General features: G+C 40.8%; 1 protein-coding gene across 1 annotated transcript; it reads right to left on the bottom strand.

Annotated features, from left to right (window-relative positions):
- Window positions 1-764: 764 nt before the first annotated feature.
- Window positions 765-10,901, bottom strand: MMP7 (matrix metallopeptidase 7). The gene is made up of 6 exons (XM_061440102.1): window positions 10,683-10,901; window positions 7,639-7,865; window positions 7,405-7,553; window positions 5,550-5,678; window positions 3,108-3,269; window positions 765-960 (listed from the first exon to the last, which is right to left on the bottom strand). The coding sequence occupies exons 1-6, from the start codon at window positions 10,815-10,817 to the stop codon at window positions 932-934; spliced, it is 831 nt and encodes a 276-aa protein (XP_061296086.1). The 5' UTR covers window positions 10,818-10,901; the 3' UTR covers window positions 765-931.
- Window positions 10,902-12,775: the final 1,874 nt, after the last annotated feature.

Here is a 12,775-nt window from a genome sequence, read left to right as displayed (position 1 = left end):
CAAGGTCTATAGGACTGGTTTGGAGAAAGGAAGAGAGAAGAGGGTGAGCCATATCTGTGTTGCCGTGGGGCAGAGGAGGGGGGCCAGGGCAGCTGTGGTGGGAGAGATGGAGTGAGGTCAGGTCCGAGGGGAGCTTGCCGCTGGGAGTGGCTATGAGAATGCAAATCCTTGGGAATTCACATGTGTTTTGTGGGAATCACTGGACTACCCAGAATACTCACAGTGAGCGCTCGGCCCAAAGGGTGAGGGGAACTTAGTGTGCTTTTGGGCTCTACTGTCTTGGGTTATATTACACCATACCTGACCTGATAATAGTTTAGGGGCAACTGAACACCCAAAATAATGTGGTGGGGTTACTTATGTTTTTGGTTTCAGCCTTTGATTTCATTGTATGGGATATCTTCTTTTGCCACAGTCCTCCCAAATAGAAATCATTTTTGTACTCAATCACTTCAGTCATGTCCAACTCTTTGCGGCCCCATGGACTGTAGCCCGCCAGACTCCTCTGTCCATGGAACTTTCCAGGCAAGAATACTGGAGCAGGTTACCGTTTCCCGCTCCAGGGGATCTTCCTAACCCAGGGATTGAACCCGAGTCTCTGGGGTTTCCTGCATTTGCAAGCAGATTCTTTACCACCATACCACCTGGGAAGCCAGAATAGTTTTACCAAGAAATAAAAATTGTATTTATCTGTATGTTTAACATTTATTGTCATCCACCAAGTGCATCTTGCTTGAGGAGAGTCATAGATGAGTAAGACATACTGATGTTGTAAACAAGTTTATCCGCAAATGGAGAGACATAAAAACCAACCACAATACAAGGTTGGAGGCAGCAAGTGTTAAATGGAAGACGGGAACAGTGCTCATTAATTCTGGTTGGGAATGGTTACATAGAACCCAATGAATGAAGGTGTGTTTTGCTGAAGTTTCTATTTTTTTCTTGAATCATTTCTCTTTCCTGTTAAGAGACAAAAATAAGAACGTTCTGGCATTGTATAAAACACACACACACACAAACCCTAAGGCTAAAAAAACACAAGAAGTGTTGCAGTAGGTACTCATTCATCCAGCCCACTTTTCTATGCCTGGGACAAGTTTTGAAGATGAACCTCCAAAGGCTAAAAAGGAAGCACTGAAGAGTGTGTAGGCCTTGGGGGTCAGATACTTTTGCATCCTGTCTCTGCCATTTTACCAGATGCATGATCTTGGGTAAGATACTCCTTATTAACAGCCTCTCTTCGTATTAGATTACCCATCTATAGAACAAGGGCACTAAGAATTTACTGGATTGTTGGAATAAACAAGATAATGCATGTGAAATGCTTGGTACGCTATATAAACTTAATGCATTTTAGCTATTATTTTTATAATCCTGAAAAGAATATTGGGAATTCTACATTTGTGAGTTTAATCACATTCTTTTGAATTTATATTTTCTGCTCATATCACTTCTTGGGTTAATAAACACCTTACATTTAATACCTGTATAATTAAGTCTTGCTTTAATTTATCCAGAAGCTACCTCTTTCCAACTTTGACTGGAGGCACCTCACTCTCTAAAACATAGGATTTAAAGCACTAATCCATGAGTTCCATGGTTTTATATAAGGGGAGGTACTAATAATATTTTCTACTTTGTTGGTGAAAACTGCCAACAGTTGTCAGTGTTTCGTGAACTTTTTTGACAGCAGCATCTCCTTAAATAAGAACTTTGAGGTACAGTTACATGATATTTTCCAAACTGTCTTCTTTGAAATGCTGTTCTGAGAGGGCTCAATGGGTGTTCCACACAGAGGATTGTAATTTAGTAAGTGCTGAATTAAATGAGAGTTTGTTAGGTTCTCTGTAACATCCTGTGTACCTCAAATACAGTAGGTAGTGGTTTTTGAATTTGTTTCTCCAAAGCATCTTTTTTTTTTGGTGGGGGCTGGGTAGGGGCGGGAATTGTCTGGCAGGCCAAGTGTTCTGGGAACACAATTTGAGAAAAGCTGATTAATAGTAAATTACAGCTTCAATCTGTTATCTTTCAGGAGTAATTTCCCTCTGAGGACATTGCATTATTTATTATGTGGGAGCATTTTCATTGCTTTTCTGAACATTCAAAGACTCTTAGGTGATCTTTTTGCAGTGTATTCTTATCATCCTGACATTTTTGCCAGAAAAGTTTAATTGTATCTGTTTACTTAAAGATATCATCCTATATATATTCTCTTTTCCAAATTGCTTTTAAAAGCATACTAAGTAGTAATCAGCTGAATTGTGTAGTAGAAAGTGTGAAGTCATGCAGCCCTGGCTTGGAATCTTTGTTCAAGAACCCAGAATTTGTCCTTGGATGATTTATTTATCTTCTTTGATTCCTACTATTATATTTTCTGCTCTATTACTATTATATTTTCTATAAGAATTAATAAACTCTTTACATTTAATACCTATATAATTAAATCTTTCATTTGTCTGGAGACATAGCTTTTTATCCTTGTCCTTTGATTTCTTTCTCACAATACTCTTTCTGACTTGATCAAGCAAATACAAATCAGTTAATTTTTTTAAAACTGAGTTTGGAAATTGATTAAAACAAAAAAATCCCATGTAGATTGGGACATGGGATATTCATACAGTCATGACTAACAATTATAAGAAGTCACTGTTTATGGTTAACCCCTTTCCCTATGTACACATGCAGGCAGGAAAAATTAGGTCACTTTTCCTCCTCTAGGGCCAAATCCTTGGGAGTGGGAAGCTACAGGGGAAGGTGTTATATTCCTCAGTCCATCCCTGTGGGGGAGACTCCTAAAGTACTTGAATCGAGCAAGAAGTAAGAGTGAGTTGCAGCTTAAAGAAAAACCCCTTGAAGTTTCATTTTCATGATTTCATCAAATGATATTATATTACTGAAAACTTAAAATCATAGTATAAATATTCTCATAGTATAAGATAGTCTGATTAGATTTCAAGTATCTAATGTCTCAAATTTCTCCCCTCAATAGGCTTTTAGAGATATATGTTCCAGTGTGTTTTTCAGAGTAAATACCTATTTCCCAGCCTTTCTCATTCAGGCCTACCATAAGGAGACAATGCCTCCTTATGGAAATATGGAAGTATTACCGTATAATAGCTGAATTCCGTTGATATCATCCTGTGAAAGTTTGAAATTCTTGGAATCTTCTTTGCTGTAGGTTGGATACATCACAGCATTAGGATCAGACGAATGACTCAGACCTAAGGAATGGCCAAGCTCATGTGTTGCAACATACAGGAAGTTAACTCCTGAGACCAAAGAGAGACATACAGTGACTGTAAAAATAACTATATGTATAATAAAATCAAAACATATAATCAAAATCAAAGTAACTATAAGATACCTAACTCTTTAAATCCTCCATAGTTTTATTATTTGTTTCCAGGCCTTCATGAGGAGGTAGGTTTAAAAGAGGAATCAGAAAAGTAGTACTTTAATCTTATCACCACTTCTGGTTTTAAGAAAATATAAGTTTTTTTCTGCCTATTTGCTTCTTATGTAATCACTCAGCAGTGTTCAGAAGCAGAAAGCAAAGGATTATTATAAAGACCTGAGTTTGAAACCTGGCTCAGCTACTTACTAGCTGGACAACTCTGGACAAATTAATGGGTATTGCTGAGGCTCAGTTCCTCATCTGTTAAATGGAGACAATAATTCCTACCTTATAGATTTGTCATAATAACTTGAATTTCCCAATATCTGAAAAATGATGAATATTCAATAAATGATGAAAGTGAAAGTGAAGTCTCTTAGTCTTGTCTGACTCTTTGCGACCCCGTGGACTGTGGCCCACCAGGCTCCTCCGTCCATAGGATTCTCCAGGCAAGAATACTGGAGTGGGTTGCCACTTCCTTCTCCAGGGGATCTTTCCGACCCAGGGATTGAACCCAGGTCTCCCGAATTGCGGGCAGACGCTTTAACCTCTGAGCCACCAGGGAAGCCCAATGATAGTGGCTCTGAATAGCAGGAGACAGAAAGCTGGTTTTGAGAAAGCATGACTGTAGGACAGGACCTCCAGGCAAGGCTGCAATTTGCTTTCGATTTGTTAAAGTGTGTTAAATATATGTTCTCTCTCCCTCAGACTCATAGATAGGCTTTGCAAATAACAAGGAAGTTGCGAGTGTGTGAGTTTGAGGGGCCAGAGTTCCAGTCATGGTGCATTAGACTGAAGGAAGGTGTCTTTAGTTTACTTTGAGTGGGAAGAGGGAAGAATGAAAAACACACGCAAGATGTGAGATGGAAGCAGTGTCATAATTTTACATAGGTTAGATTTTCACAGCAAGGCATCACTATGGTGGTGAATTCCCACTGCCAAACACAGGTATTCATTTTACTTTCAGGGCCAGTCAGTAGCCAATTTTTTAAAAGCATTGTTTTCAATTAGGATTATTTATCTAGAGCTTCTCTTCATTAGTTTTCTGTTTTGTCTATAATCTTCCACTTTGTAAAATGATGACCACAATAGGCTGGGTTATAGTGTGGGTTCTTTCTGACCAATAATGACTAATATTAGCGTGTGAGTGCTGTTGCTTCAGTTGTGCCCGTGTCTTTGCAACGCTATGGACTGTAGCCCACCGGGATCCTCTGTCCATGGGATTCTCCAGGCAAGAATACTGGAATGGGTTGCCATGCCCTCCTTCAGGGGATCTTCCTGTCCCAGGGATTGAACCCACATCTCTATGTCTCCTGCATTGGCATGTGGATTATTTATGACTAGAGGAAACTAGGAAGCCCATATAATATTAGAATTATATATAATTCTCCAAATATCATAGTCTCTGCCCCTTTTTCCAGAGAAGGCAATGGCACCCCACTCCAGTCCTTTTGCCTGGAAAATCCCATGGATGGAGGAGCCTGGTAGGCTGCAGTCCATGGGGTCGCTAAGAGTCGGAAACGACTGAGCGACTTCACTTTCGCTTTTCTCTTTCATGCATTGGAGAAGGAAATGGCAACCCACTCCAGTGTTCTTGCCTGGAGAATCCCAGGGACAGTGGAGCCTGGTGGGCTGCTGTCTATGGGGTCTCCCAGAGTTGGACACGACTGAGTGATTTAGCGGCGGCGGCAGCTGCCCCTTTTTCTCCTTTAATTAAAAAACATTTGGGGGATATATACAAAAGAGTTATAATTTATTGAAATATTAATATATTCCAAGCACTATGCTAAGCATTGCATAAGCATTATCTCATTTAATTCAAACAACAATCCTGTGGGGTGGGAATTACTTACAGTTCCATTTCACAGATGAGGAAACTGAGGCTCAGAGAAGTTAAGTAACTTGTCCAAAGAGAATGTGACTAACTGGTAGAGGTAGAGCAAATTGAACCCAATGTTGCTTGACTCTGTAGCCAGAGCCTCCATCTTCCATACGTGGAACATTATGAGCACATTTAAAGCACAGAGGTTGGCAGTTAGCAAGACTAGATAACTATTATTAATCAAAGCAATTATCAAAGTTAGAGAGAGTTAAGATATAGAAAGTTCAGGATTTTAAAAAGGATGTGTAGTGGAAGAGATATAGGATGCTGTACCTATCCCGATACCATCAGTCCAGCGTTCATCCTCATCGAAGTGAGCATCTCCTCCCAGGCCTGGCCCGGGTGCAAAGGCATGAGCCAGTGTGGCTCCTGGCCCATCAAAGGGATACGGGTCCCCGTGAGCTGAAAGAAAGCAGGGCGATTGCCTTTAGAGACTGAATCTATATCCAGTCATTCCATCTTTCAGTCTATATGATTAGTGAGGTGAAAAAGATCAGTCCAAGCAGCCAGCTACATGACAGGGTGGTTTGGGTATTTGTTTGTCACAGGAACTTTTTCTTTCATACAGCTGCTGCTCATCCCTGATAACCTCCACGTTTTGAAAGTTTACTGATGCAGGACTTTAAAAACATTCACATCTAATTTATGGTGCCATCTAAACGTTAAATTTGATCATTTTCCTTTGCCGCATGGTGGCAGAGTGGAGAAAACTGGATTCAGCAGGTAATTGAATATCATTTAATGTAAGTTTTCTTCAAAATCTAGCTTATTCTTTGTGAATATAGTAGTTTCTTGAAGAACTGTGCTCAAGGTGTCCTAAAGTGGATTTTAATGTGCTTTTATTTGTGATGCAGATACATTTATTTTCAAACTGTTATCTGGCCATACCCAATTTATCTGGTTCTTAAAAAGCATGGAGTGTCATGATCAGTGCTTTCTATAAGGTTTTCTTCACTCTTGTCAATATTGTGGTTTAAGTTTAAATTTCAGCTAAGTTCATAGCATCCAGGAAGTGTAATATTAAAGCAGACCAAAAGAGCAACATTTGCCTCTAAAATTTGTACCATGAAGCACCAGTAATTAATAGCAGTTCATGTATATGGGTTTTATCTCCTTAAGCCCTTTAATATAAAATTTTATATTTTCTGCTTTCTTACTAAATACATGAAAGGTGTTGGCAATAGGCCACAGGGGCAGTTCAATTCTTGGAGACCACTTAGGGCTTTTGGAAGCTGTAACCTCTTCTTTTGCTTATATATGTGCGTGCATGCTAAGTTGCTTCAGTCGTGTCTGACTCCCTGCGACACTATGGACTGTAGCCTGCCTGGCTTCTCTGTCCACGGGATTCTCCAGGCAAGGATATGGAGTGGGTTGCCATGCCCTCCTCCAGGGGACCTTCCCAAGCTAGGGATCAAACACATGTCTCATATGTCTCCTACACTGGCAGGCAGGTCTTTACCACTAGCATTACTTGGGAAGCCCTTGCTTATAACTTACACACATATATAAAATGATTCATGTTATAAAATAGAGGTTGGCAAACTTTTTCTGCAAAGGACCAGATCTGTGGGCTTCATGATCTCTGTTGTATTTACTAAAGTCTGTCATTGTAGCCCAACGCACTCACAGACAATAGGTAAGTGAAAGAACATGGCTGTGTTCGGGCTTCCCTCATACCTCAGTTGGTAAAGAATGCGCCTGCATTGCAGGAGACCCTGGTTCAATGGACATAAGTCTGAGTAAGCTCTGGGAGTTGGTGATGGACAGGGAGGCCTGGCGTGCTGCAGTCCATGGGGTCGTAGAGTCAGACATGGCTGAGTGACTGAACTGAACCGAATGGCTATGTTCCAATAAATATTTATTTGCAGATTTGGTGCATGGATCATAGTTTGCCATCTTCTGCTATAAAAAGTGGCTCTAAATTAATGGACTAGAAAAAAAATGTAGTAACATTGACATATATGCTTATCTTTATATCTGTATCCCATTAATCTGTAAAGAGATTGATGTATCTGTCTATCATCTACCTATATCTCATTAAAGATTTTAAATCTGGAAAACAGGAGGGCACGGATATGCACAACAAGCAAAACAGCACACAGGATCAGCCTGAAGGAATCTTCCTTACCTCTTCTTGCAAAGCCAATCATGATATCAGCAGTTCCCCATCTAAGTCTCTTAAAGGTCAGTGGGATTGCTTCGCTCCATATTTTGAAGGCCTTGGCCACTAATTGATTCACTGTGATATGTGGTAAGTCTGAAGTATATGACATGATCCTGGTAGCAAGCAAGAAAACAATGTTTGACCTTTTAGGAAAAAGACTATATTGCTTTTGCCAAAATGAGCCAAAGCAAAACTGACCTGTAGGTAACTACTTTAGAAGTCCATTTAGGATGATTTGGGAATAGCGAAAATTCTGCAACATCTGGTACTCCACATCTGGGCTTCTCCATGATCTCTATAATACGGGGGCTTAATATTCCAGTTATAGGCAGGTGAAAGAATCCTTCCATCCGCTTGAGTCTGACTTCTAAACTATTGGCATTCTTAATTTTTGAGTCAGATGAATAAAACCTCTTAAGATAGTCCTGTTGGAAAGAGTAATTGATCTGTAATTCTTGTTTGTTGTCTTCTTTTATCTCAGAAGTCTGCACATCTTTGCCTCTGATTCCTATGGATCCAAATAGTAGTTTGAAGGCAGAATATAGTTACATAGTAACCAGGTAAAACAAAAGTACATTCATGAGAAGGAAATGTAATATTGATGATGAGTCATTGCCATTTCATTTCATGGCCGAAAGAAAAGAGTCCCTCTATTTTTCTGTTATCCCATTGTATAATTTTAAAACATAGACTTGTTTTAATAGTCAGGAAGAGTGCCCCGTTTGCCCTCAAGGTGTGCACCTGAGGTCTGCCCTTGGCATCAGAGACCCTTTGGGGAGATCCAAAGTCACCCAGCCCTTTCTAAGATGCTCTGGAGGTCAGGTCCCCTGAGGTTAAAGGTTTTAACATTTTAGTCCTGGGAAAGGAAATTAGGACATTATTTCATTTAATATATGTATTTTCTAGGTGAAGAAATCAAAACTCATAGTAACTAAATAATGTGCTCCACAGTCACGTATTATGCTAGTAGGCAAACTGGTCCTGAGTTTCTTGACTGCTTGCCAGGCCAGAGCTCTTTCCATAGCTAAGTTCTTTGTAAAACCCTCTTTGTGAAGCTGTAAGGTAAAGCAGGTCTCTTAGGTGTGTTCCATGTGCCGTTAGGTCCCTGGGAATTTCTTAAAGGACCCCAGTGAATGGGTGTGAGGATAGAGAGTGAATGAAAATAACAACAGCAGCAGCCTCCCAAGAACCTTGATGAAGCACTTACTAGTGGCAGGGACTATACCAAGAGCTTTATATGCTTATCTTATTTAAACCTCATAACCACCCTGGAAGTTGGGTATGGCAATACTTTCCTATTTCACATTTGAAGAATCATGGCTCAGAGAAGGGAAGTAACTTGCATGAAGTCACCCCAGGAGTAACAAAAGGAACGGATATTTGAACTCCAATTCTGATTCCAAAGCCCATTTCCTCAGAAAAACGTACAGCGTCATTTAATGTGTGATAGTGCCGTCAAAATGAGTTAGGTTTATGAACTTCACGTAAGTAACCTTAGCAGTAAGGTGCTCTCTCTTCCTGTTCCCAAGACTGTGTTTCATTCAATACAAGTACTCACTGTTCATCCATGACAGTTGGGAGTTAATCCCTGATTTAAAAACAAATAGCTCATTTTCTCCCTTCCAGAGCTACCAGCTTTGCAAAGACACTCTCTGGAAGAAATCTCTCAGTATCCTTGAGATGACTTTTCCTACCTTCCTTTAAAACTAGAGAACCTCCCTCTGGTTTACTGGCAATCTGCACCCTGGGTGGAGGGGCTCAACACTCCTGCAAGTGGACTCCTTCTGAATCCAGAAGGTTGGAACCATATGAAATGGACCTTTTTCAGATCAAAAGAAAATAGTCAAATAGGACCTCCTTGATGGTCCAGTTGTTAAAACTCTGCCTGCCAATGCAGAGGACATGGGTTTGACCCCTGGTCTGGGAGGATTCCACATGCCGGGGCACAACTAAGCCTGTGTGCTACAGATACTGAGCCTATTGTCCTTACGAGAGATGCCACCACGATGACAAGGCTATGCATTGCAACTGGAGGAAGCCCACATACAGCAACGAAGACCCAGCGCAGCCAAAAATAAAATAAATACTTTTTAAAAATGGTCAAATATCAGTAATTTCATATGGTTCAATCCAACACATTACAGGGACTTTGAAAAAAGTCAGTTAGTGTGAAATAAAACTCAACTTTTCTTATGCTTAATTTTATAAACAATACTTTTACCAAATAATAATTAATTACACTTTGGGCTTCTCTGGTGGCTCAGCCTGTAAAGAATCTGAAGGAGAACCCAAGGAGGCTTGAGTTTGATCCCTGGGTCAGGAAGATCCCATGGAGAAGGGAATGGCCACCCACTCCAGTATTCTTGCCTGGAGAATCCCATGGGCAGAGGAGCCCTGTGGGCTGTAGTCCATGGGGTCGAAAAAGAGTTGGACTCGACTGAGCCACTAACACTTTCTGTCCCTCACTCACATTAGGATAATTATTAAGTAATATATTGGAAAGTACATGACTTTTGAACCAGAACTTGTTCTTGACTCTTGTCTCTACAGTTAGCAAGTATGTGGGATGTGAATTACTTTTACTTTGGTTTCTTCTTTTTCCCAGGATAGAGCTGAGGATTCAATGACACCACGTTTAGGACGTATTTCATAATCTGAAGTTGTTACATACATGATACCTGGTATTGTTACCACTTCATTTATTTGCTAGACTCCTCCAGATAAAACACAGTATTACTGTCTCCACTGGATATATGAGAAAACGAAGTCAGAAGTTCATGCCTCACCCATCATCATCGGTTTATCAGCAGGAGAGCTGCAACATCTACCCTCATTTTCTGTTCTCAAGTCTCTCCATCACCAGGGTCCTCATCTTAAGGAGTATCGCTTTGCTCTTTATGAGAATATCTCGAGTTACAATACACTGTAGTGGTCGTGAAAGCTTCAATTTATATAATATGTCTCAGGGATGTTGCTTCACAACACCCCTATTTGACTGATATCGTTGTATCTTCAGCTATAAAACTGAAGCTCAAAGGTTAATAACACGCCTCTGTCCATCCACGCAGTCGAGTGGAGGAGGTGGAGCTTGAATCCCCTTTGGGCAAGCTTCAGAGCCTGCACTTAATCGCTACTTGATTAAATCATATATTGCCTTTATAATAGGGAAAGTTATTAAAGTGGCAAAGCACAGTTTGTCTGGAAAGTCCGTGGCGGCCCGGGAGAGCGGGCCAGAGACGTACCTGAGCCAGCTGCCAGCGTGGGTCGCCCTCGCCTCCCGGGCCCGGGCCGAGTGGCAGGGCCGGGCTGCCGGGCAGCAGGCAGGCAGCGCATAGCAGCGCCAGCCGCATAGCTGTCTCCTCGCACTTACGGGGCATTTGGTGTTCTGTGCCGGAGGCTGGAGAAATTTATATGGCTTCTTAACCTTGAATGTGGAAACAGGTGACTCATTTGAGTGTTTTCTTTGTTTGGAATGTCTTACGGAACTTTGAAAAGCGTGTGTTATCTTTCATTAATGACAACGAGGAAGTATGCCCTTATTGGCAGGAAGCACACAACGGATTTGTCTTTCAAAGGGTTTTTTTTCCCACTTGTCTTCTGTATAAATTTAACCTGTGAGAAGACATATTTTCTTTGCCAGAATCAAATTGCTACTTGGTGTTTTTTTTTTTTTTTCATTTTAAAGCCTTTATTTGTGCATTCATTTTTGGCTGTGCTGGGTCTTCGTTGCTGCGCAGGGTTTTCTCCAGTTGCAGCCAGTGGGGCTACTCTCTGGCTGCGGTGCGCAGGCTTTTCATCGCGGTGGCTTCCTTTGTTGCGGAGCACAGGCTGTAGCGTATGCAGGCTGCAGGAACTGTGGCATGGGGGCTCAGCGGCTGGGACCCCCGGGCTCTAAGCACAGGCTCAGTATTTATGACAGATGGGCTTAGTTGCTCCGCTTCCCAGATCAGGGATCGAACTATGTCTCCTGCATTGGCAGGCAGATTCTTTACCACCGAGCTACCAGGGAAGCCCTCAAATTGCTACTTAGACATGTCTTTTTAAAAAAAAAATTATTATTATTATTATTTTTTTTTACTTTACAATATTGTATTGGTTTTGCCATACATCAACATGCATCCGCCACCGGGGTACACGTGTTCCGACATGTCTTCTCAATGAAAAAATCGAGGGAGCATTATAAACAGGACATCTGTATTTTAAACAATATTAAAAAAAAGTGAAACGCATAGAAAAATACTAACACATAAAACATGCAAATAGTTAAGTCATGATGAAGCAAACGCTGTAAGTGTCTCCAAAGTCACAGAGGGGAAGTCATAGTGTTTACATTGGGCACGTTCCTGAGTATACTCTACTGTAGCACGTTGTTTATTTCTGAATTTTCTGCAGTTAGCTTAAAATGTATTTTGCTTTGAACTTTTGCTTTGTTGCCCATGTTTAGTCATGCTGATTCTGTGCCTTTTGTAAAACAACGTTGCCTATAGCCTGAAATATATAGGATAGCCTATTCTTAAGGCTCTGGCTTTGATGAGTCCATTTTTTTAGAGATTAAAGAGTTGCAGAAGAAACAATAGTATTTGTCCTGTTGGAAGTTTACAGGAACACTGTGACTGACCTACATGGGCAGCTGCAAGAACAAACGATTCCTCCACCAAGAAGTTGGCAACAACCAGCCATGCCCCTCTCTCGTCTTGCCTTTAAAAGTGATTTGCTGAAACCCTTCGAGGAGTTGGGGGTTTTTCAGATACAAGCCACCTGTCTCCTTGCATGATCCTGCAATAAATCTTTCTGCTCCAACTACTGATGTTTTGGTTTGTTTCATCCCATGGGCATTGGGCACATGAACTTGTGTTTGGTAACAATAGCTTTAAATGACTTTTTCAAAAGAAGGAATATCAAGTAGACTAGGTGAATATTTGAGGGCAAGGGGCATCAGGAAGAAAACTTTTCCTAAAACCAGCTACAAATACTTCCTAAATTGTTTTGATAATTCTTTCTTTGTAGATATATTTTTATTCATCATAGCAATTCTCTCTTTTGTGCGTAAGACTTCACTCAGGAAAGAAAACTTTTTCCTGAACTGTCTTTGAGCTAGCACCATTAAGTATATTTCTATGTCCTCAAATTTGTATTGTTGTTTAGTTGCTAAGTCATGTCTGACTCTTTTGAGATCCCATTGGACAGTAGCCTGCCAGGTTCTTTTGTCTGTAGGATTTCCCAGGCAAGAATGTTGTAGTGGGTTGCCATTTCTTTCTCCAAGGAATCTTCCTGACCCAGTGATCCAAACCACATCTCCTGAATTGACAGGCAAATCCTTTACCACTGAGTCACC

The sequence above is a fragment of the Bos javanicus genome, chromosome 15 (genome assembly GCF_032452875.1).
Source record: "Bos javanicus breed banteng chromosome 15, ARS-OSU_banteng_1.0, whole genome shotgun sequence".
NCBI classification, from domain to species: Eukaryota; Metazoa; Chordata; class Mammalia; order Artiodactyla; family Bovidae; genus Bos; species Bos javanicus.
Note: the sequence above shows the minus strand (reverse complement) of the source record. Positions and strands in the feature narration are given on the sequence as shown.

What these genes read in the sequence shown, in the direction of transcription:
- MMP7 (XM_061440102.1), bottom strand. Translation starts at nt 10,817, where the DNA reads ATGCCCCGTAAGTGCGAGGAGACAGCTATGCGGCTGGCGCTGCTATGC. An exon ending in CACGCTGGCAGCTGGCTCAG is followed by an intron (nt 7,866 to 10,682) that starts GTACGTCTCTGG and finishes TCTTTCCAACAG; the next exon opens with GACTATCTTAAGAGGTTTTA. An exon ending in CGGAATTCAGCTATTATACG is followed by an intron (nt 961 to 3,107) that starts GTAATACTTCCA and finishes GTCTCTTAACAG; the next exon opens with GAAAGAGAAATGATTCAAGA.